This window comes from Micromys minutus (assembly GCF_963924665.1).
Source record: "Micromys minutus genome assembly, chromosome: 1".
NCBI classification, from domain to species: domain Eukaryota; kingdom Metazoa; phylum Chordata; class Mammalia; order Rodentia; family Muridae; genus Micromys; species Micromys minutus.
The window spans coordinates 85,222,346-85,247,061 of NC_137969.1; the positions used below are offsets into that span (position 1 = coordinate 85,222,346).

General features: G+C 38.3%; 1 protein-coding gene across 1 annotated transcript in view; it reads right to left on the bottom strand.

Moving 5' to 3' along the window:
• ACBD6 (acyl-CoA binding domain containing 6) overlaps positions 1–24,716 on the bottom strand; it is a 119,611-nt gene that overhangs the window by 56,891 nt on the left and 38,004 nt on the right. The window contains exon 5 of the mRNA XM_080915063.1: positions 8,081–8,186. Coding sequence (XP_080771189.1) covers positions 8,081–8,186 — 106 coding nt within the window. The remainder of the gene's footprint in view (positions 1–8,080; positions 8,187–24,716) is intronic.

Consider the following 24,716-nt stretch of genomic DNA (forward strand, 5'->3'; position numbering starts at 1 on the left):
TAGGTCTGACCCACTCATGTTTCGCTAACTAATGCTGAACTATGAATCCTTCACAGCTGCAACGGGAGAGCAGATGAGCAACACATTTCACCATTAATGGGGGTTATATTTTAAGTTTGTCACACGTGGTGCCAAAATTTACTTTAGAGGAGACACCTGTGAGCAGGGTCGGGGTGATTTTCCCCTTGGATGGCGCACGGCCGACTCTAAGAAGGATGATGCACTTGCAGACATTTGCACTATGCTTTTTAACACATATTCTGACCTGCACTGTAATTAATTTTCGCAACACATTATTTTAATGGTACACTAATTAACCTTGAATTAGAATAAATTCTGACAATGACTTTCTGTAGAAGTGCTAGAGAGAGCCACATCAAGACCACCTAGTGATTACTACTTTATGCAATATCGAAAAGTTCAGAAAGAAGAGCAGGAGTAAGCATTTACAAACAGACAAAACAAAGCAGGCTTGGGGATTTCGCCTGCATGTACAATTAGATGAGCAGGGGTCAGGCCAGCGGTGTCTGTGCTGTTACTTCCTGTTACTTCCTCAGATCATCGCTTCTGAAAACAGGCCCTCCTTTAAGATAATCCCCAGTGAGGGCAGAACCAATGATGTGGAGATGCAGCCTCACAGTGGGAAGCAAGCTCAGGGTGACACCCACCGTGGTTTCATCCCTTTTTTGGTGAGCATCCTGCATGGGCCAACAGACTGTAGCTATTGCATTACTATAGATACAAGAACTGAGCTATATTTGCTCAAAAACTTCTGCCAAATTTGTTTTAATGAGTAATATAACCTCTTACAAATCTTTGAGCTAAGTAATTTCTCGCTACTAAAAAATATGATCTTTGTTTCTAGTTCTAGAATCCTACTGGAAAATTATCTTGGGAGTAGCTAGGAGATGGGGGATTATTATTAAAAAGATTCTGCTAGGCCCTCAAAACACTACAAGCACTGTCTGAAGAGCTCTGGGTAAATTCTGTAATTCAAATGCAGTAAATGCAGGGAGGGAAAGTTCTCATCTATTAACCATGTGCTAGCACGTCCTCTCTTAGTCAGATGAATGACTCTAAAGTGCTTTGGAAGTGCACAGTAGCAACTAAGCTATTAAGTGGTATTACTTTTATATCTTCTAAAAAACAGAAAGTGGGTCTTAATATTTTAAATGCTTCTTTGATATCTTTAATTGTCCTAAACCATGTAGAATTAAGTGGTTTAATAAAGAACCATATTATGGTTTAATAAAGAACACCACTTATAAAGTACATGAAAGCTTTGTTTTGTCTTTTCTGTAACCTTTAAATTTAAAATGACTCTTTTTCCCTATACACAAAATGAAATGGGGATACTTTATTATGAGTATTCTTATGGTATTTGGAGATCATATACAAAGTATATGTACCTTGTCTACACAGATTAAAAAAACATAGATTAACAAAAAAAAAAAAAAAAAAAAAAAAAAAGAACAGGTTAAAGCTGCTATATGTAAGTTTCTGAGAGTTCTCCCCCTGCCGCTGTATCAAATATTTGTGTGTGGGGGGTACCATATAATTAGCAGATGAGATACTGTAAGCAAGTAGCCAGCCAGAAGAAGACAGATACATGTGATCCAAATGGCATAGGCCTGCAGAGTACTGTTACAAAGAATGGGGGTGCCCTGAGAGGTCTGACTGCTGTCAGACATGGCCTCCACATGTGGACGTGAACAAGAACACGGTCACGGTAAACTGGAACTTTCACCCTACAGACAGTGGAAATCAAAGCAGCACCCTTAGAAACTGTCCAGAAGAAGCTGCTGCAGGAGGCTGAAAATCCACAGGCTGGAGATCTAGCTGGCTGTGCAGACTGTTCCCCTTACAGGTGCTTCTGTAAAAGGAGTCAGATGGGAATTTGCAGGCATTTACAGCAGCTGCAGGGACTGAGCATTTCCCAGAGTCCCCAAAAATAAGAAATGTCACTGAAGAGCCCCTGGAATTGCCTTGAGACTTCTGACTCTTTCGTGAAAGAAGGTTTCTTAACTGTAGTATCTTTATCTGTATGTTTGTTTGTGAAAAAATACCATTATGGCCTAATAAAGAATGCTGTTTATAAAGTACATGAAAGCTTTGTTTTGTCTTTTCTGTAACCTTTAAATAAAATTTAACTATTAAATCGTCATTAAATTTACTAATAAATTTGTTAGTACTAATAATTATTTTAAATACAAAAGTCTTACTTTTTTCTTAAAAATTAAAAAATTCAGTAGACTGGACTTAGTTCCAGCTGAGGGAGATGAGTTTTGGGAAGCAGTGATGGTTGCATAGACCACACACATAAAAACGGCAGCTACAGCTTATGTCCATTACAGTCTAAGAAATAAGATGTCGAACTCCACCAAATTTAAGCGACTTTGCTATCATCTGACTCAGCATTAAGCATGGGTTTCTGGTGTATGTGTGACTGCAGCAGTTTTGTTAATGAAAATTATAGCCCGGTTTTTAAATGCCATTGTCTGTATCGATGCAAATATGCGTAATTAGGGAGTCAGTAATGCATTTCTCAGTCAGCTTGGGAAACTTCAATTCGGTACCTTGTGTGTATTTTTTCTTCTTTTCCGTTCCAAATCTTAAATAAAAGCATGAGCTCAGTTTCAGGTCAAAGGCTATTTAACTCTACCTTTTTGCTGGGTTAACACTGTCAGTTTTATCAGTTTTCAAGCCATTTCTTGAGCCAAAACTGTACATTACATTATGCTATGAGACACAGATTCAAAATAGACCAAGGGGAAGTGATAGGGTCAACAGAAAGGTGAACTTCAAAGTATTCAAAAGAACCAAGATATATAAAAAGTAGCTAATGATATCCATTGTGGCCTCAGAGGCCAGAAGGGAAAGACCTGTACTAAAGCAGCAGCTTGTATGTGAGCACACTGGGGTAGACTCGCACTGAGAACATGTCCTCTGTGCTGGTTTCAATATGCTTGGCCTAGGGAGTAGCATTATTTGGAGGTGTGGTGTTGTTGGAGGAAGTATGTCACTTTAAGACCTTCCTCCTAATCACACGGGAGCCAGTCTTCTATAGGCCTTTAGATTAAGATGTAGAGCTCTCAGCTCCTCCTGCACCATGCCTGCCTGGTGGCTGCCAAGCTCCCACCTTGAAGATAATGAACCTCTGAACCTGTAAGCCAGCTCCAATTAAACATTGTCCTTCTAAGAGATGGTCATGGTGTCTGTTCACAACAGTAAAACCCTAAGACATCCTCTAACAGTGTTAGCACATTACTACAATGTTCTAAACTAAACTCACTAAAATTACTGTAAAGTTTTAAAATACTATTCAAATGTCACCAGTAAATATTGTTTACTTATGGAACTTATTGAGAAGAAATATGCAAGACAAGGATTATCTAAATTATGCCTATTTTCATAATAATCTGTTTATGCTATAAATATACTTTACAAATTATTTACACCTCCTTTCCCCTTAAAAGACACTTTCTTGAAGCTGGAGAGGTGGTGCAGGGGTTAAGAGTACTTGGCTGCTCTTCCGGAGGACCCAAGTTTGGTTCCTAGTGCACACACTCACTGGGACCCACGAATGCTTGTAACTCCAGCTCCAGGGGATCTGATCCCTTTTCCTATCCCTCAAAGACATCACTACACATGCAGCAAGCACTTAACCCAGACAGACACTGACACGCACACAGACACACACAGCCTGTGCTGGAACATGACATGAAGAACAGCTCAGACAGTCAGCCTCAAGCTCCAGACGTAATTTAATTTAAATGTGAAAGCCAGTACATATAACATGTTTCAAACCCATGTTCCCATAAACTTGAGTTTGAAACAACGGACAGAAAGTCTTCCTGAACACAATGAATAACTACAAGACCTTTCCTCTTATGCCAATGGTATCTCCTAATGATGTCAACTAACCCACAAAGACTGTGCTACTTTCTCAAGTTAGAAATATATGTCTTGGTGGTAAATAAAAAGTTTAAAAAGGAAATAAAGAAAACATAGCTTCTGGCTTTCCTATGTTATTAGCAATTACATAGTAAATATGGATGAATATGATCCTCTATATACTTAGGTAGCTGCACTGTACCAGACAAACACAGCTTTAAAAGGCATTTCATATTCATATTTTAGTCGGGTCCATACACGTGACTCTTAGGTAAAATAATAAATATATTTAAAATAACTTAACAATTTACTGTGTCATTTTTTATGCATAATAGTTTATAGTATACATTCTTTTCACTTTATGACTATAATGAAGTTTACGTAGTTCATAGCAAATGTAATAAATGTAATTTTTAGTCACATAAGGGCAAGACTAAAATTGTTTGAACTTGTTAGGCGAGTATTTTCAATAAAAATAATAAAGATAATATTATCTCCAAAAATCCCGTACAATTTGTACAGAAATGCCTTAAATTCAAACATCAGAAACACGGACAGGCTTCCTTCAGCACTGAGCTTTCTTCTCACCCGAGCAGCACGATTTTGAGGTGTACACTGCAGCATCCACACGCACCAAATGTTCCACTTGTCAGAGCTTTAAAGGCCACGAGGCACTACAATTTATTTCACTTAGGGTGTGAAATTTGTTTCTGATTTTAAGCTCCAGGTCCCCATGTTCTTAAATTAATTCACAGAAACCCCTGGTTGATAATAAAGGGCTTGCCATAAGTATTCAAGGCTCAGCCTGCACTGTCATGGTTGAAAAGGCAGAAATCTGCTTGGAGCAATGAGAGAACCCAACTGAATTCCTGGCGTCTCAGTCTATGAATGTGTAAGCACTTCATCTGTTCATGGAGGCACAGTGCTCTGGCAGGCCGGGGCAACAGCAGCAGCTTTCCAAGTTCTTTCCGTTTCAGCAACAAGAATGTTTTACCATAGAAGCTGTTTCTGTTCTAGGCACTTACTGTGACTACCCAATAATCTCTGCAGAGGGCACACTTGGATATGACCTTTATAACTACTTAGGGTGAAAGGAAGGGAGGGAGGGACGGAGGGAGGTCCTTTCTAAGTCCAGCAGTGAGAGCGCTCTGCTGGACCTCACTCCTACCTGGCAGCCATCTGCACTGGACAGGCAAATGTTCGTCTCCAAATATTAGCTCTTGCTTGTGGGATAAAGATGAATCTAATTTAACTTAAAGAGCTCTTGTCAATGTGGTAGAGTAAGAATTGAAAATGCACTGCAAACTCTTACAGATGCTGCACAAATTACTATTTTTGAAATATTAGTGGGGTCGAATGGTGTTTGCATACTTTCCCATGGAAAGTGGATCTTGAAAAGCTAGTTTCTTCATTTCTTTCTTCATTTCACTATCAGTTTTCATTCATATTAAAAGTAACTAACACACTGAAAATTATGTAGTGCTTAACTATGTTGGGTACAATTTGCATGCATATATTAACTCATTAATACTCAAGCTGATCTGAAGGCAAACACCACTATCTCCATCTATTATTAGGAAACTGAGGCAGAGGAAACTCAACATAGGTCATGGAGCTTGAAAGTGATCAGACCAGGATTTGAGTCCTGTTCTAGCCTTTACCGTACTCCATTTATCTCCACCTAATCATCGTTCGTTAAACACTCAGGGAGTATGCTCAGAATTCTGATACAATTTCGATGAACTCTCAAGCCATTTATACCCTTTTCTTAAAAGGAAGCTACTAGAGGAAGTGACCACAAAAATGGGAAATGAATAATAAGGGGGAAAGTATAAAGATGCTCCAGGGAATCAAGGAAGTAAGCAATAAAAGGGGAAAAAAATCACAAGATGTAGAAAACATGAAGCCAGGCAAAGATAGAAGAGAAATTTCAAAACAGGAAAAATGAAAAGGCCCAGGATATCATCCATACAACAGGTTAAGACCAGCTCAGACAGACTAGTGATGAAGCAGGAAGGGCACCCTAGAAGGCCTGGATCTAAGACAAATGGGCAATAAATCTCTGTGGGTCTAGGTGACTGGAGAGGAGTTTATTATCTCTTTTGGGCAACTTATGGAAAGAACTCATGATAGGAACAGAGAAAACAAAGGCAGTCAAACAACAACAACAACAACAACAACAACACAAAAGTAATCCTGACTTTAAAAAACAAAATGTTGTTCTATGGTAAGTAGGTATTACTCTGCACAGCTTTATAGCCATCGATTCTTTTTTGCCTTGCTTGTTTGTAATCAGAATAAACATCCCACTAAAGAGAGCCTTGGTCTTGTGACTTGTTTTGGCCAAAGGAATGTAGGTAGATGTGACATACAACACTTCTGATAAAGCATTTAATGGACTTGGGGTGTGGACAGGGATGCCCGGCTGTGCCTATCTTTAGTTCCTATTCCACAGTATCTAATTCACTGATCTTTTACCTTTGAGAGAAAAGGCCCAAACAAAGCCAAGAGAACCTAGCAAGAGGCCTCAACTAATCCCAGGCCCTTCTGAAATATCAGAAAGATTACCATCAAACAGGAAACAAAGTAAAAAATATCAGAATATGTGAAATGTTATTATCCATGACAAGAAGGTGATACAAGCAAGAAATGATAAGCTACCAAACTTTGGAAGTTGTTTATTTCTGCAGCAAAAGTTGATTAATACATGCAGTACAGTCGATAGCTCAGCCACAGGCAGTGTCTACCTAGTATAGAATTATAAGCACTAATTTAATATTCAACCAGAAGCTAAAATTTAAGAGGGCAGAGAGACAGAGAGGAAGATGATTAAAACAGGTAAGTGCAAATACAAAACAGAAGGAACTCAATAAGTATATTATTTAGCATTGTGTGTGTGTGTGTGTGTGTGTGTGTGTGTGTGTGTGTGTGTAAAACAAAAGAAGCAATTAAAAGGATTCAAAGTTTTGGCCTCAAGTGAGCTAGAGTCAAACGTACTCTAGTATTTGTAGAATAATAATTTACACTTTTAATTCCAGAAGTCACTGATGACATGGTAGAGGGAGGGTGTTTCGGAGACCACCCTGTGTGCCGAGCTCTCACTAGATACAGTTATCCTTTGTACACTGTGTCTTCTTCCTAAGAGCTGCTGTGTCTTAGCCATTTCACATTAGATTGTTTTGTTGGCAGCAAGAATGAAATTTGGGTTCTTGCATGTGCTGGAAAAGCAGTATACAGCTGTGCACACCACACCTCCAAGGGCCCCTTATGGCCATTTCTACTTTCTTGTACAGAATCACAAAATAACAAGAAGTCATTAAAAGTTAACTAGCAAATTTTACTCTTTGTTAACTGTAATTCAACTGTTCCGTAATAGCAACTTTTTTTTTAACATTTAGGAAAGCCATTTATTATATAAAATATACTTTACATTAAAAAATGTGTGTTATTACAAAGCAATTATCAGTCTACAGGTAGAAGATAAAATGGTAACAAAAATTATCATATTGCAACTAATATTTGAAATTACCTTAAAAACACCACATGAACTTAAAACATAGCAAGCAACTATTCAACTGAAACACCTAGAGCCACAGTGAGTATTGATACATAGTAGAACACAGACACGTAGCCACCATAAGGACAGTATGCTAACAACTTTAAGTTTTTCTAGCTAGGACAGATCCCTTTAGTCATTTTTGGTGTGGTGCCCCGTAATAGCAACTTTATACACAAAATAAGTTGCAAAGTAGTACATTCTACAAAATAATTAGCATAGTGGGCCAGTATTCAAATGACTGAACTTATCAAAATTCTGACAGATCTCCAGGAATGTATTTCTGAACAAGGCTCACTACACGAATACATACACTGACAGCACACCGGAAGACTTCACGTGTGGTGAGACTCTGCTGTCACCTACACATGTCCTTCCACGCTCGTGACTCCTCCCCTCTATTACAGACAAATGGAAGCTACTTGGCTGTGGCAAGTTTCAGCTCCTAACTTAATTTACAATGTGGACAATGCTCTCTGAGATGCCCTTGGCCACACTCTACTTAGAGTCATAGTTGAGAGGCACAGCAGTGACAGTCACACTGCAGCGGAACAACAAATGCATAAGAAATAACCAACCACCCACAGCATTCATGCATGACATTGGCACAACAGAGCTTTCTTTCCATACCTCTTCATCTGTCATGTTCACATCCACAGTTCTCGATTTGATGGCTTTGGTTATATGGTCAATGTTGTTTTCCCTGCAGTAATCAAATATGTTTTTGTCTTCTTCCCTGATTAGAGTAAAAAAAAAAAAATCTGTTTGTTTGTCCTACTGGATAAAGCACAAAGGTTACATGGTCTTAACATAAGTTGTTCTCTGAGGACATAGACATTAATAGGTTTAAAGTGACAGGCCAAGCATTAGATTCCCAGTTGACATAATGAATCCAGTGTCTAAAGGGACTGCAGTAACCGTGGTCCCTGTAGGAAAGGCTCCACCTGCTCTGCAGCTGCCTCACAGTGGGTTTTCTGCACCTGCCCTGCCCAGGTCACTTGCACACACTGACAGCACATCCTGGGACCTGGCATTTCATTTAGAGCATCACTGAGGTAACATGGCATTTCAGAGGGAGCAAAGAGATCCTAAATATAATCACATGAGGAAACCCATTCAATTTCTTTTGGCCTGTATTGATGTGTCATGTGTTCATTCATACATGTGTGTTCATAGTGTGAGGGCACACCTGTGTGTGAAGGCTGGTGTGCATGTGTGGATGTCCTTTTTGACTGCTCATTCATTTACATGAATCACTTGCTGAGCCCAGAGTTTACCAATTCCATAAATCTAGCTGGTCAGCTTGCCCCAGGGATCTCCTATCTCTGCCTCTTGAGGTCTGGGATTATTCCATACCTGCCCTAGGCCCTGGAAGGTGAAATCAGTCTTCATGCTTGTGAGCAAGTTTTTATTCTTTACAATAATCTCACAGGCAAAGACAGGTTAAATAACCTTGCAAATGAAACCACATTTACCAAATGTAAAAACAAACAAACAAAGCTGTGGGGCCAGAGAGATGGCTCAACAGTTAAGAGTGGTCTTGAAGAGGATCTGAGTTCAGTTCTTGGCAGCCTACAACCACCTGTAACACCAGTTCCAGGGGCCTCTGACACATCTGGTCTCTGTGGCACTGGCTCTTGGGTGCATATACCACACCCCCATGCACACATAGTTTTTTAAAAGCTTTTTAAAGATAGAATTTACTCAGAGCAGCTGATTTCTCTATATTTTTCTATTATGTCATGTGCCTCCAACAGTTGGCTGCAGTCCAGCCCAGAATGTATAGCAAACTCTTTTAGTATTAGGTCTACTAGCTCTCTAAAATATTACCTAAAACTGGCTGCTCCTCCAGCAGACCAGGGCTCATTTCCCAGCACCCACATGGCTCACAATTGTCTCTGACTCTGGGCCTAGTGGGTCTAATGCCCTCTTCTGGCTTACATGGGTACTGCATACATATAGTACACCAGCACATCTGGCAAATACCTATAGACACATAAAATAAAAATAAATAAAACCTCAAAAATATTATCCCTGAAATGCATTTTGTGCATTTTTCTGCATTAGTGACTCATAAAATGACAATAAGTAATTTAGGATATGAAAATGAACATCTCTAATATGTAGATGAACTTTATGAACAGATATAAAAGAATGTTTTTATATCCCCAAATTAAATCATTATTATTTTTTTGAGATGGGGTTTCTCTGTGTAGTCCTGGCTATCCTGAAACTTGCCCTGTAACAAGTGCCTGGCATTGAACTCAGATCCTCCTGCCTCTGTCTCCTATGTACTGGGATTAAAGGTGTGTACCACCCACTGAAACTATCAGAAGAGAAAATGGGGGAAACCTTTGAACACATAGGCACAGGGGAAAATTTCCTGAACAGAACACCAATGGCTTGTGCTCTAAGATCAAGGATCGAGAAATGGGACTTAATGAGATTGCAAAGTTTCTGTAAGGCCAAGGACACTGTCAAGAAAACAAAACGGCAGCCAACAGACTGGGAAAAGATCTTTACCAATCTCACATCTGAGAGAGGTCTAATATCCATATACAAAGAACTCAAGAAGTTAGATCCCAGAGAATCAAATAATCCTATTAAAAATGGAGTGCAAAAAATGGGGTGCAGAGCTAAACAAAGAATTCTCAATTGAGAAATATCAAATGGCTGAGAAGCATCTAAGGAAGTGCTAGACATCCCTAGTCATCAGGGAAATGCAAATCAAAACAACCCTGAGATTCCACCTCACACCAGTCAGAATGGCTAAAAATAAAAAACTCTGACGACAGCAGATGCTGGCGAGGATGTGAAGAGGAACACTCCTCCACTGTTGGTGGGGTTGTAAACTGATACAACCACTCTGGAAATCAGTCTGGTGGTTCCTCAGAAAACTGGACATAGTCCTACCTGAAGACCCAGTTATTCCACTTCTGGGCATATACCCCAAAGATGCTCCAACATACAATACAATAAGGGCACACCCACCACTATGTTCATAGCCCTATTTATAACAGCCAGAAGCTGGAAAGAACCCAGGTGTCCTTCAGTAGATGAATGGATACAAAAATTGTATATTTACACAATGGAGTACTACTCAGCTATTAGAAACAATGACTTTATGAAATTTCTAGGAAAATGGATGCATCTAGAGAATATCATTCTGAGTGAGGTAACCCAGTCACAAAAGAACAGACATAATATACAGTCACTGATAATTGGATACTAGCCTCAGAAAGCTCTGAATACCCAAGAAACAACTCACAGATCATATGAAGCTCAAAAAAAAAAAAAGAAGAAGAAGAAGAAGAAGAAGAAGAAGAAGAAGAAGAAGAAGAAGAAGAAGAAAGAAAGAAAGAAAGAAAGAAAGAAAGAAAGAAAGAAAGAAAGAAAGAAAGAAAGAAAGAAAGACCAAAAAGTGGAAGCCTCAGTCCTTCTTAGGGAAAAAAAAAAAGCAGCAACAAGTATATAGCACCCACTCAGAGTGGGGTACACCTAGACCTTAAATCATTAATAACTCAAGAGCTAAGAATATAGTCTTGTGGCAATTTTTGGTATTTAAAAATCATTATGTTCAATCTATACACACCAAGAAAACTTTGACTATTTCCATGTTATATTTATGCTTATGGTAACTAACAAGATTTTAATGGATACTATCAAACCTATAAAAAAATCAAGTACTGACAAAAATATACTCATATAGTTTTATTACAAAATGCTGTAAATGTATCTCTCTTTTTTAAAATAAAGTTGTAAAAAAAAAGGTGTGTACCACCACCAACTGGCTATTAATATGTTTTTAATTATGTTTAAGACCTTACCATCTACTCATTTAAAAAAAAAATCAAAACCCTTCAGAATCTAACTACCTTAAAAGACAATCTGAATAACTACGTAGAGTGAAGTTACTGGAACCATAGCTAACTGTCTCAAAACACACAACTTTGGCGCAACCACACAAAGCCTCTCTGAAGCATCCATTACATGTCACTGTACGCCCACAGAAGGCACTGGGCAAGGTTACGTCAACTGGAGGTACACGGCTAAACAAGAACACGGTACAGTTAAAGTGATAAACTATTCATCATTAAAGAAGGCAGAACCTGTCCTTGGACAGTTCTGAAGGAGAACAAAGGGAATGGCCTGCTCCCAGCGAGTGAGCTCAGTTTTAAGAAAGAAACAATGTCTTATTTCACAGAAATCAAAGTATGCTTTAGATTCCCAAAAAGAAACCCAAAACCTAAAACAAACAAATAAAAATAGTATGGAACCCCAGAAAAGCCTGTTTTTTAAAGCCATGGTTGTATATACTACTACTCTAGCTATAATTAGCTGCCAATGTTGATATTTATTAGAATACTTGTTAGAAAGTATATTTCTAGTTCCATCTTGGGAACAACAGGGAACCTTGAAACTCAGCTGTTGGAGAAAATGATTGTATCATCGTAAGCATAATGAAAAGTAGTCTCTGCAACAATGGTTCTGACTTGGGAATAATGAGGAGCTGGTGGTGGGCACAGAATGAAAAACTGTAGGCTACCTGGGCCACCACTACCTGATAATATGCAAAGATTACTCACAGGCAAGAGGTACTCCATTTAGTGTACTCCATTTTGAACCCAAGTGCGTGATGCATGCACACTCCTGCCCCTTAGCAACCAAAACAGTACAAGACATATTCAATTGTATATTCTGTCTAATGTATTTTTAATATTTCTTAGATGCATTGCCTGTATTGATTATTTGGTTTGGTATGGGAATTTCTAAAGAGCAGCAGGCATTTTAAAATCTCACACCTGCTTATAACAGGCAGTTTTTATTGCTAAATAGGTAAGGCAGAGGCATCTAAATTAACACTACATGGTAAGGTATACAATTTAAATATAAAAATTTAATAAAACCACTGCAAATCTGCTACGAAGCCAAGTGTCTAATATTAAAAAAAAAAAAAAAAAAACTAAAGATACTCTTGGTCTTATTTGTTAAATATATACATATATATTTATGTATATGTATACATATACATATATCAATACTCACACCAAAATAGTATTTTATTTACTAGTGAACAAAACAAACTATTACTCCACCCCTCCCTACCACTTTGATTCCTGCAAACAGGATCTCATTTTGTAGTTCAGGCTGGCTTCAAATCTGCAATCCTCCTGCCTCAGCCTTCTAAGAGCTAGATTACATGTATGTGTTACCACAGCTGACACATACAAACCAAACTTTTTCCCCTCTTCCCAATCTCCCATGAAGTCCTCTGAAACAATCATCCTCTTAAATGAGATGGCAAGTAACTGTGACCCTGAGCCTTATGGTACAGTGTAGACATTAGGAATATTAATTAGTGCCTTTCTGCATCTTCTGACATATCTCCCATTCTCTTATGATTTTTACTTAATAACCCTTTTCCTCTTTGGTGAATGAACTTTTTCCTAGCACAAGACAAAAGTTTCTTCTAAGATGGCTCCAAAGATTTAAAATATATCACTATACGTAAAGGAAAAGATTCAGCTGGCATCTTTCAAATTCACTTGAAATATAAAGACACACCCACCCTAATGGGGATGGTGTTAAAATATGGCTACTATTACAGTTTGAATATGCAGTATCCCCAAAAGACTCTTGTGCTGAAGGCTTGGTTTTTATTTATTCCAGATGAATTTGCAAATTGTTCTTTCTAACTCTATGAAGAATTGAGTTGGAATTTTGATGGAGATTGCATTGAATCTGTCTGTAGATTGCCATAGGCAAAATGACCATTTTTACTATGTTGTTCCTACCAATTCATGACCATGGGAGATCTTTCCACCTTCTGAGATCTTCAATTTCCTTCTTCAGAAATTTGAAGTTCTTGTCATACAGATCCTTCACTTGCTTGGTTAGGGTCACCCCAAGGTATTTTATATTCTTTGTGATTATTGTGAAGGGTGTCAATTCTCTAATTTCTTTCTCATCCTGTTTATCCTTTGAGTAGAGGAAGGATATTGATTTGTTTCAGTTAATTTTATATCCAGCCACTTTGCTGAAGTTGTTTATCAGCTGTAAAAGTTCTCTGGTGGAATTTTTAGGGTCACTTAAGTATACTATCATATCATCTGCAAATAGTGATATTCTGACTTCTTCCTTTCCAATTTGTATCTCTTTGACCTCTTTTTGTTGTCTTATTGCTCTGGCTAGTACTTCAAGTACTATATTGAATAGGTAGGGAGAGAGTAAACAGCCTTGTCGAGTCCCTGATTTTAGTGGCATTACTTCAAGTTTCTCACCATTTACTTTAATGCTGGCTACTGATTTGCTGTATATTGCTTTTACTATGTTTAAATATGTGCCTTGAAAACCTGATCTTTCCAGGACTTTTAACATGAAGGGGTGCTGAATTTTGTCAAATGCTTTCTCAGCATCTATAGAGATAAACGTGATTTTTTTCCTTTGAGTTTGTTTATATAGTAAATGACATTGATGGATTCCCGTTTATTGAACCATCCTTGCATCCCTGAGATGAAGCTCACCTGATCATGGTGAATGATTGCTTTGATGTGTTCTTGCATTCGGTTTGCAAGAATTTTATAGAGTATTTTTGCATCAATGTTCATGAGGGAAATTAGTCTAAAGTTCTCTTTCTTTGTAGGATCTTTGTGTGGTTTAGGTATGAGCCTAATTCAGTTGGAAAGAGCAATTTGCAAATTCATCTGGAATAACAAAAAACCTAGAATAGTGAAATATATTCTCAAGAATAAAAACACTTCTGGGGGAATCATCATCCCTGATTTCAAGCTATATTACAAAGCAATTGTGTTAAAAACTGCATGGTACTGGTACAGAGACAGGCAGGTAGATCAATGGAACAGAACTGAGGACCCAGAAATGAACCCACACATCTATGGTCACTTGAAATTTGACAAAGGAGCTAAAAACATTCAATGGAAAAAGGACAGCCTTTTCAACGAATGGTGTTGGTTCAACTGGCAGTCAGCATGCAGAAAAATGCAAATCGATCTTTACCTATCTCCTTGTACAAAGATCAAGTCCAAGTGGATCAAAGACCTCCACATAACCAGGTACACTGAAACTATTAGAAGAGAAAGTGGGGAAGAGCTTAGAATGCATAGGCACAGGGGGAAATTTCCTGAACAGAACACCAATGGCTTGTGTTCTAAGATCAAGAATAGACAAATGGGACCTCATGAAATTGCCAAGCTTCTGTAAGGCTAAGGACACTGTCAAGAAGACAAAATGGCAGCCAACAAATTGGGAAAGGATCTTTACCAATTCTTCGTCTGATAGAGGGTTTGTATCAATTACATACAAAGAACTCAGGAAGCTAGACTATAGAGGATCAAATAATCCTATTAAAAATGGGGTATAGGGCTAAACAAAGACCTTTCAACTGAGGAATATCGAATGGATGAGAAGCACTTAAAGAAATGCTCAACATGCCTAGTCATCACAGAAATGCAAATCAAAACCACCCTAAGATTCCACATCACACCACTCAGAATGGCTAAGACCAAAATCTCAGGTGACAGCAGATGCTGGAGAGGATGTGGAAGAAGAGGAACACTCCTTCACTGTTGGTGGGATTGTAAACTGGTACAACCACTCTGGAAATCAGTCTCGTGGTTTCTCAGAAAACTGCATAGTACTACTACCTGAGCACTCAGCTATTCTACTCCTTGGCATATATCCAAAAGACACTCCAACATATAACAAGGACACGTGTTCCACCATGTTCATAGCAGCCTTATTTATAGTAACCAGAAGTTTGAAAGAACCCAGATGTCCTTCAACAGAGTACTGGATACAGAAATTGTGGTACATATACACAATGCAGTACTACTCAGCTATTAAAAACAATGAGTTCATGAAATTTTTAGGCAAATGGATGAAACTTGAAGCTATCATCCTGAGTGAGGTAACCCAGTCACAAAAAAAAAAAAAAAAAAAAAAAAAAAAAAAAACCCAAAAAAAAAAAAAAACAAAAAAACACAAAACACTCAATGGTATGTAAAGCTTGAATACCCAAGAAACAACTCATACAACTTATGAAGCTCAAAGAGAAGGAATGCCAGAAGGTGGATGCCTCAGTCCTTCTTAGAAGGGAGAACAAAACACTTATGGGAGGAAATACAGGGGCAAATAGAGGAGCAGGGATTGGAGGAAAGACCATCCAAAAACTGCCTCACCAGGGGATCCACCCCAAATGCAGCCACTAAACCCAAGCACTATTGCTAATGCCAAGTAGTGCTTACTGGCAGGAACATGATATAGATGCCTCCTCAGAGGCTCTGGTAGAACCATACTGATACAAAGGAGGATGCTTGCAGCTAACTATCAGACTGAACATGAGGACCCCAATGAAAGAGCTAGAGAAAGGACTAAAGGAGCTGACAGGGTATGCAACCCCTTGGGAAAAACAAAATTATTAACCAACCAAACCCACCACAGCTTCCAGGGACTAAAACACCAACCAATGAGTTTGGACGGAGAGACCCATGGCTCCAGGTGCATATGCAGCAGAGGATAGCATTCTCTGACATCAATGGGAGGAGAGGCCTTTGGTCCAGCGAAGGCTTGGTTTCCCAGTGTAGGGTAATGCCAATGTGCTGAGGTGGGAGAGGGTCGTTGGGAGAGGGAGCACCCTCATGGAAGCAATGGGAGGTAAAGGAGGGATGAAATTGTGGGAAGGGGGATAACATCTGAAATGTAAATGCAGAGAATATCCAAGAAAAGAAAAAAGAAATGATGTCTTCGATATACGAAGGAAGTTTGAAATAAAACACTTCATACTAAGAACAGAGAGTTTGGTGAAACCTGGGGTTATGACTCTATTCATGGTTGGTGGCAGAGAACAGAAGAGAGGAAACTGACAACCGGCTGCCTGCTGAATGCTTTTGCTTCCCATTCGCTCAATGGCTTGCACCTGTCCAATACCCAGAGGTCCTGGTTAACACCTGGCACAGGAAAAATTCAAACTATTCCTCAAAGCTCGTCCATCTTATTCAGAGATGTTCCCATTGACTTTTTAAAAAAGCTCATATAGTTAATTATTTAACAAAATGTACAGTGTGAGTTATTATGATTAAATATACAGATATAATAATTGAAAAGGTAGCTCAAATAGAAAAAAATACTTGAAACACTGATGTTACAGAAAACACAATTTTAAAAACTTCAACTTATATACATATTTTTGTTGTAGAGAACTATTATAATGATGACCACATAGACACACATTAGTTCTAAATGAAAATGGAAATGAAAAATTAAAAAATTATATAAATTTTCTTTAAAGAGAGCTCATTCACATATTTTTTAATCAAGATCAGAATATTTCTTTAACTTTTTGGGACAACTGAAGGTTCACATGCATTTGGAGAATATGATCCTATGAACTCCTTTTCTAATTTTTCAGTAACAGTCATGTATTATTTCTAAAAAGAATTATTATTCCTTATTTCATTAGCCACATTATCAAGTAAAGTTTATCTTAAAAATTGTATCATTTATAGAAAGTAAAATCATATCTTTGACAATTATTAAACAATGGAAATGTTTCCTACAATCCTTAGGCTCTACAAAAGGATGCTTGTGTTACCACTGCTCTGACCCAGTATTCTATACAGGAGTGGTCAGAAGCCAGGAGTCAGCTACCCAAATAAAGAAGAGCCAAAATGTGTAAAGAACTAAAAAATTCAATGGCAAGAAGACAAATAATCTGATTTTAAAATGGAAAAAGTTCCGAATAGGCATTTCTTGGGTCGAGGTGGACAGATGGAGGGAGAAGAAGGAAGAGGGAGAAGGATGAGGTGGGAGGGAAGGGGGAAGGGGGAAAGGGAGAGGAGGGATAATAGGAATGGGAGGGTGGGGAGGAGATATGGATGGCCCATAGCTACGTCAGAAAAAATTTAAATTTTAATCGGAAGAGAACTACACATTAAAGCTACAATGATCCCATCTCTTGCCTACTAGTCCAGTTATTACCAAGGAGATGTATGTTAACAAGTACTGGTGAACATGGAGGAAAAGGAACCCTATATGCTGTTAATAATAAAGCATTTTTTAAAAATATACAAGTACCTAAAAAAACAAATATGGAGTTAGCACATTTCAAGCAAGTATACTTCTGGGTACATAGCTAAAGGAGTTGAAGTAAGTATGTGTCCATCAATGAATGGATGGGTGAAAGAACATGGCACACACAATGCAATGTATGAAGAGTCGACTGTCTGTAACAACACAGGTGGGAACATGGAAAACTATGTGTGCTGGTTTGGGTGAGAATGGCCCAAATATTAATTTGTATGCTTCCTGAGTAGTGGCACAGGCTGGGGAGGATTAGGAGGTGTGGCCTTGTTAAAGAAGGTGTATCACCAGTCAATCCAGAGCTCACTCGCCCCACCCCTGCCTCACACACTCCCTCCTCCCTTGTAGCTCTCAGCTACTACTCCAGACCCAGTCTTGCTTGCCTGCTGCCATGTTTCCCACTGTAATGGACTCATCATCTGAAACTGTAAGCCTCATTTAAATGTTTCCTTTGATAAGTTGCCTTGGTCATGATATCTCTTCACAGCAATAGAGAAGTAATTAAGACACTGTGATTAGAGAAAGACGTCTAACACAGGATACTATATGATCTCACTTTTTGGTGGACTCTTAAAAGGTAAATTTCACATAAATTCAGTAAGAAGAGTGGTTACCTCAGACCAGAAGAGGGAGGGAGGGTCGGAAAAGAAGAAAGTTTTGGTTACACTGGAGGAACATATTTTAGAGATCTGCTGCATGGCAAGATGCTCACAGTAACAAGAGCTCTTATTTATTATAAAATCACTATTTTAAGCCTATGCCACAAAAGGTGACACATTAGTGAGGTGACAGAAACATTAACTTGCTTGACTCTTTCTATAATGTATATATAAATCAAGATAACACAATGTACCCCATAAAGACACATACATGATTATTTGTGAATTTGAAATAAAATTAGACAAAAATAACAACAAGAATGGCCATAGAAAATATCAGAAAGTAAGCCTGCAAAGGAGACCTTATAAATAAAATAAAAACCTTTTTAAAAAGTAAAATAAAAAAGACTAGATGAACAAAGGAAGAAGCAATTGTCCATGTCTGAGTGCTGGGACAGCAGTAACATTAGAGGAGAAAGCAAGGCAGCCCATTGTAAAGAGCCCTGCACATGTGGGCAGTGTAGCAAGCTAGTTGGGGAAGAACGAAGGTAAGCTCCCTACCCTACACACTGTCCTACACAAATGAGGTGAGCTCTAACAGGGAGGCTGTCTCAGAAATGCCTCAGCAGACTACTGCTGCAGATGCCTTCCCTTAATGTTTTAAAACAATCCAAAGCCAAAAGACAACAACAGGAAATATTTACAAACAAAACATTCTGGCATATTTTAATTTTACTCAAAGATGTTTCTCTGAAGGGAGAATACTGCTAATAGTTTTAGTAAAGCTGGTCAGGTAAGACCAATTCCTAACAAGGATTAATTTAGTGTATTAAAAATCCTTGCTTCTATTTAATATGTAATTAAAATCTTGGATGTTAATTTTGCCCTATAGAATACGGGTTCTGAGTCTTAATTTTATCAAAGACCATCATGGAGAGTTTGTACTATGAGCCTTGGGAAAATCCTGCAAGTCACAGCTCCCTCCTAAAATACTCTGTTGTAAGACCAAGAGGCAAAGATCCTGTGGAGGCAAACACTGTTTCAACGGAAATCACATTTAAGGCATACCGCCCTAAGATTAAAGCACTTAATGCCGGTTTGTTCTAGTGTTATTCTTAAAATAATTCTTGAAACCCTACATGCCAAAAAGACATTTGGAGGTTGCCTACTGATTGAAGATAATTAGTTATATTGGAAAAGTTATTTAACTATGACTTTATAAAGACACTGACTACTGGAAGTCCATTGTACCTTTTAAAATCTGCCTCTTAACAAAGTTGAAGGAAAATTATGATACTTTAAGTGTGTCCAAGAAAATAAAAATTCTGATTGATCCCTGGAAAATCAGTGCCCATACCAGGAAAATTCACACACCTGCTTTGCTAAACTACTTCTCTGACAGGTCAGTTAACATTCCCAACCATTACACTGAGTTTAAAAAACAAAACAAAACAAAGGAAGTATCAGCAGTTTAGTAATAAATGAAACTAGCATTAATATTTTTCAGGCAAGTATATTCTTAAGAATACTGAAAGGAAAAGGTATTTCATTTTTAAGCTGAAGATAACATAGTAATATAATACCAACTGTCAGATTCCATTTCGTTACTTAAAAGTTACAATGTCTCCTCACCCATTTAGGATCCAGTAGGGCACAGACACTGCAGGAGAGCTCCTAACCACACTGACTTGGACAAGTAACCTAAGTTTGACTTTGTGTCCTCATCTGTAACACACACAGATACCACTAACACCTACAATAACAAACCACTATGAAAATTAAGTGAAATAGCTTATATAACATAGTATGATTTGAGTATAAAAATCAATAGATGATACTGTCATTATATCAGCTACAGAATATGCAGAAGGTAAAAAGAAAAGGATCAAGAATTCAAGGCCAGCCTGGGCTATGTCAGACCTTATCTAAGATACATAATCATTTATATATTTATATATATGTTCTAAGGTGGGATAATTTATCATAGCTAAACACTATCATTATCAATCAGCCCATCTAATAAATATTAATTAGACCTTTAAAAATAAGGCGCTGTGATTTGAGCAGAGTGACCCAAGTTAAGAGAAAGACTATTCTTAATGAGGTGGTGAGGGACCTTATTCCTTTTACTTATTATGCATATACTGCCTTTCTTGTATTTAATTTCTAAAGTTTCTTTTATGTGTGTGAGTGTTTGCCTACATGTATGTCTGTATACCATGTGTTCAAGGTGCTCAGGTATCAGAAGAGGGAGTCAGAGCCCCTGGGACTGGGGTTGTGAACCATCACATGGGTGCTAGGAATCAAACGCAGGACCTCTAAAAGAACAGTCAATGCTCTTAGCTGCTCAGCCCTTTTCCAGCTCCCACATATATTTTCTCTTGGTATGGCAATGGTTACACTAGCCTTCTGTGTTCCTGTCCACCAACACACTGGAAAATTCGTACACAGTGCAAGCATGTCAGTCGCTACATCAAGATGAGGATGTAGAAGAGCACAGAGAGCGACTAGGTAGAAGAGTACAAAGTGGTGAGACAGGGAACAAAGAAAAGGGAACACGACATGGAGATAAAGGGTAATCGGTGGCTGTGGCTGATGAATGACCCCTTTTTCAAAGAGCTGCTGATCTGCAAACAGGTGGATTTGCCTGTATGCTTGGTTGGCATCATGGCACTGAGCACACAGAAGCCAAATGAAGCACATTAGAAAAGGGAGAATATGAGAGCCAGGAGACTGTTACAACACTTACTGTTTATGTCAAGACCTGCTAGTCTCCAGGGACCCATTTTCACATAATCTATAATTATCTCTTTGCTTTAATCGCCTTGTCATTCCTGAGGCTCTCATGGGCACTGGAAGAGGAAAAGCTCATTAACTAAACCTTTTCTCCTCTCTCCAGCCACCCATGGCTTTTAATTGCTTGGTGTGTTATTATCTGGGAGTGCAACTGGGATCATTTTCATAAGAAAGGGAGGTAGAGAGCAGGAAGGGAGCCCTGAGTCCCTGAGGTATGCACCACAGACAAACCTTTGCTTTCTCAATTATTTATGCCAGCTGAGGTTTTACAGGCTGAATAAATCCATAGCTCAAGTTCATTCTGAGCAGTCAGATCCTCCAGAGAGTGTTGCCCACTTGCCTGTACACACTTGTGTATCCTCAAGGAACAACCAGACTGTGACAAGACATATGTCATCTAATTTATCACCGACCACCAAAGTGCTAACACAGTGTTGATCACAGGCAATAGTGAAAGAGGGAAGGATTACACTAACCAGCCAAACAGATGCTCTTAGTGCTAAGGACAGTGCTGTCATCGGGACAATGGTGTCTCATGATCACTAGCCTAATGAAAATGTAAGGATCAAATACTCCATCTTTAAAACATAAGATATATTTAACAATGACAGTCCTTAAACAGACTTTCGAAAGCCAGGTTAGTATATAACAACTGGAGGCTTTGAATAAAATCCTAAGTAGAATTTTATACCAGCAAATATTACAAATAGCAAGAAAACTATGCTATGTTGCTGCCTGTTTTCCAATCACACACTACTTCCAAAAACCCACAGGAGTTTCTATATCAGTGACAAGCTTCCATGCTTTCTGCCTAGTTTCTATTTTAACTAAGAAAACAAAGCATAAAGCAATCTTTTCCACCCTAGTTTCTACTTATATTCTTCTTTATAATCCATATTAAGGAGCAACTAGCAATCAATAAAAAGTTATTGTTCAAAATAGTCTCAAAATGTTATTACTGCTTAAAATGAAAATTTTGTATGTCAACAATGCAAACATCTCTTTGAAATCCTACATGTTTTTTTTTTTTTTTGTCTGACCACAAGCAGTGACCTATGGTATTTTCTGCCAAAACACTTCATTTGTCTCACAGAACAACTAATCAATTCCAGAGCCCATCAATCATTTCAGTTGTACACTAGACTGGTCTTGCTTAGAGAAGGTCCAGATGGCTGCCTCGGTAAGTGGAATTAAAATTCTAACAGATTATGAGGCATCAAAATACGAAATATAACAGAGAAGACCAAATATTATTGCAGGCTAGGCTAGGCAGTGTACCTTTCCCTTTTTCTATTTTAGTTCTTGCCCTCATTTTTCAATGTGTACGCTGACTTCTAGAGCAAGCACAGGCAGACGCTCACTGCACCATGTGCAGAGCCCTGTACTTACTACAGTACCCTGCACATGGGAGTATAAACAAGATACAGCTCGTCTGAGAACTACAGCCAACAGAATGATAAGATTATTACACGTGTTCCAAATCTAACAGATTGGCTTTCCCTTCCTAGTTTTCCATAATCTCTCGAAAAAACAGTTTGCACCTGATTTGTAAGCAGACTGGCCTATAATTTTTGATTCTTACTTTCAGCACTTGGTCTCTTGTGGTGCCCTCTGTGCTAAGTGCTAATAAAAGTTTACAGCTTTATGGAAATGCATATTCTGTCAGGAATTATTCTAGGGCACTTGTGTGCATCTGTATATTCCACACAAACGCCATATGAAACAGGAACTATCATCCCCGTTCTACAGATGAGTAAATTGCTCAGGTTCCAGCTAGAGTGGTGGAACCCACACTTGAATGCCTGTGATCTGTGTGGCTCCACAGTTGCATAAACTTAACTGAAACCTCGCTATAGCCTTTCTATTACATAACAATTAACTAACTTTAGAACTAGAATAGTTTGGCTTCTGAGATATAATGACATATAATATAATTATCCTGTACTATAACGACATCATACTGTCACTTTGTCACTTGACAAAGGTCAAAAGGCAGGCTCTTAGCTCATCTGTAACACATGAGTCAGAAAAGCCAGAGCAAATGATTGCAAGCTATTCAAATGCGTGCTGACCTTCCTGAACTTTACAGCATACTCAGAATAAGTTTTATCATAAGATAAAACACATTGTTTTATCTCCTAAAAACCCCCAGTGACTATGCAAAAATGCCTTTTTTCCTTTCACCCATCTATTATTTGATATTTCTAAAATTCTAAACTTATTTCTGCTTTCATATCAATTGGACACAACTCTAATAAGAATTTGTCAATAACATTAGTTAAAGCAAAATTTGTCTTAGAAAAGTAATAGTACCATATCTCACCCAAACAGCCATGACAGAAACTTCAGAAAATAGCCTGTTTTCATTGTTGAACCACATTTTAATACTTACGAAAAAAATTCTAAAAGTGTACACTGCAATAATCCAACATTCAGAACAGGAAAAAATTATTATGATTAAGTATATTATAACAGAATTATTCCACTTTATTCAAATAAATTTTTAAAAGATTTATTCATTTTATGAGTACACTATCACTCTCTTCAGACACACCAGAAGAAGGCATCAGATCCCATTACGGATGGTTGTGAACCACCATGAGGTTGTTGGGAATTGAACTCAGGACCTCTGGAAGAGCGGTCAGTGCTCTTAACAGCTGAGCCATCTCTCCAGCCCTCAAATGAATTTTCTTAATGTAAGCATGCCGAATTATAATGTTTCCAGATCTACTGTAGTAAGTAGTAAGAGAATTACTATGCCTGTAATCGCATAAGGACTTTCAATGGCTCTTAGCATTCATGTTTCTGTATGTACACTGTGGCTCATACCTGCCCCACCTCCCACAATAAATACAATAAATAAGCATAAAGATCAATATTTTTATTAGTGAACTAAAATTAGGTCTAACCAGGTTTACCTATAGCAAAAGCTCATATTTGGCTCAGTAGTATTTATTATACATACATAAAAATGCCAAACACTAAGAAAAAGCAAATGTGGCATATACTTATGAACCCAGCACTCAGGAGATAGAGGCAAGAAAGTAGTGAGTTCAAGGTCATCCACCGAATAGTGAGTTCAGGCTGACCTGGACCAAATGAGACCCTGTCTTAAGAAAACTAACAAAACAACAATAAAGAAACAAAAGTACTAAGAATAGCTTGTCATGGAGGTACATGCTTTTAGCCCCAGCTCCTGGGATCTCTGAGTTCCAGGCCAGCCTGATCTACATAGTGGGTTTTAGGTAGCAGGAGCTACATAATAGAGAGAGACCCTGTCTCATAAAACAAAAAGCACTAAGAAAACCCTATTCAAAAGTGAAAAAGAGGGAAGACAAGTATCCATGTTTTGCTTTACAGCAGGCACATAAAAATGTGTTTAGCTGAATTAAAATTTTTCCTTTATAATTGGGTGTGATAGTAAATGCTGTTAATCCCAGATCTCAGGAGGCAGAGGCAGGCAGATCTCTGAGTTTGAGGCCAGCTTGGTCTACAGAGTGAGTTTCAAGATAGCCAGGGCTACACAGACACAAAAAAACCTTGTCTCAACATGCCCACCCAACACACAGGAAAAAAAAATCTACGTTAAGAAAACAAGCGATGTTATTCTGTGCCGTCAGACTTGATCTAAGAGCCACTGCTTTAGCAAGTCGGTGAGGGGGGAAGGAAGAAGGGCAGGGAGGTGGAGCAGGGAGAGCCATATGGAGAAATGTAAAGGGGAGACGTCGGGTTAAGTTAGAAGGGTTAACTGAAAGACTGCCCAAGCAAACAGG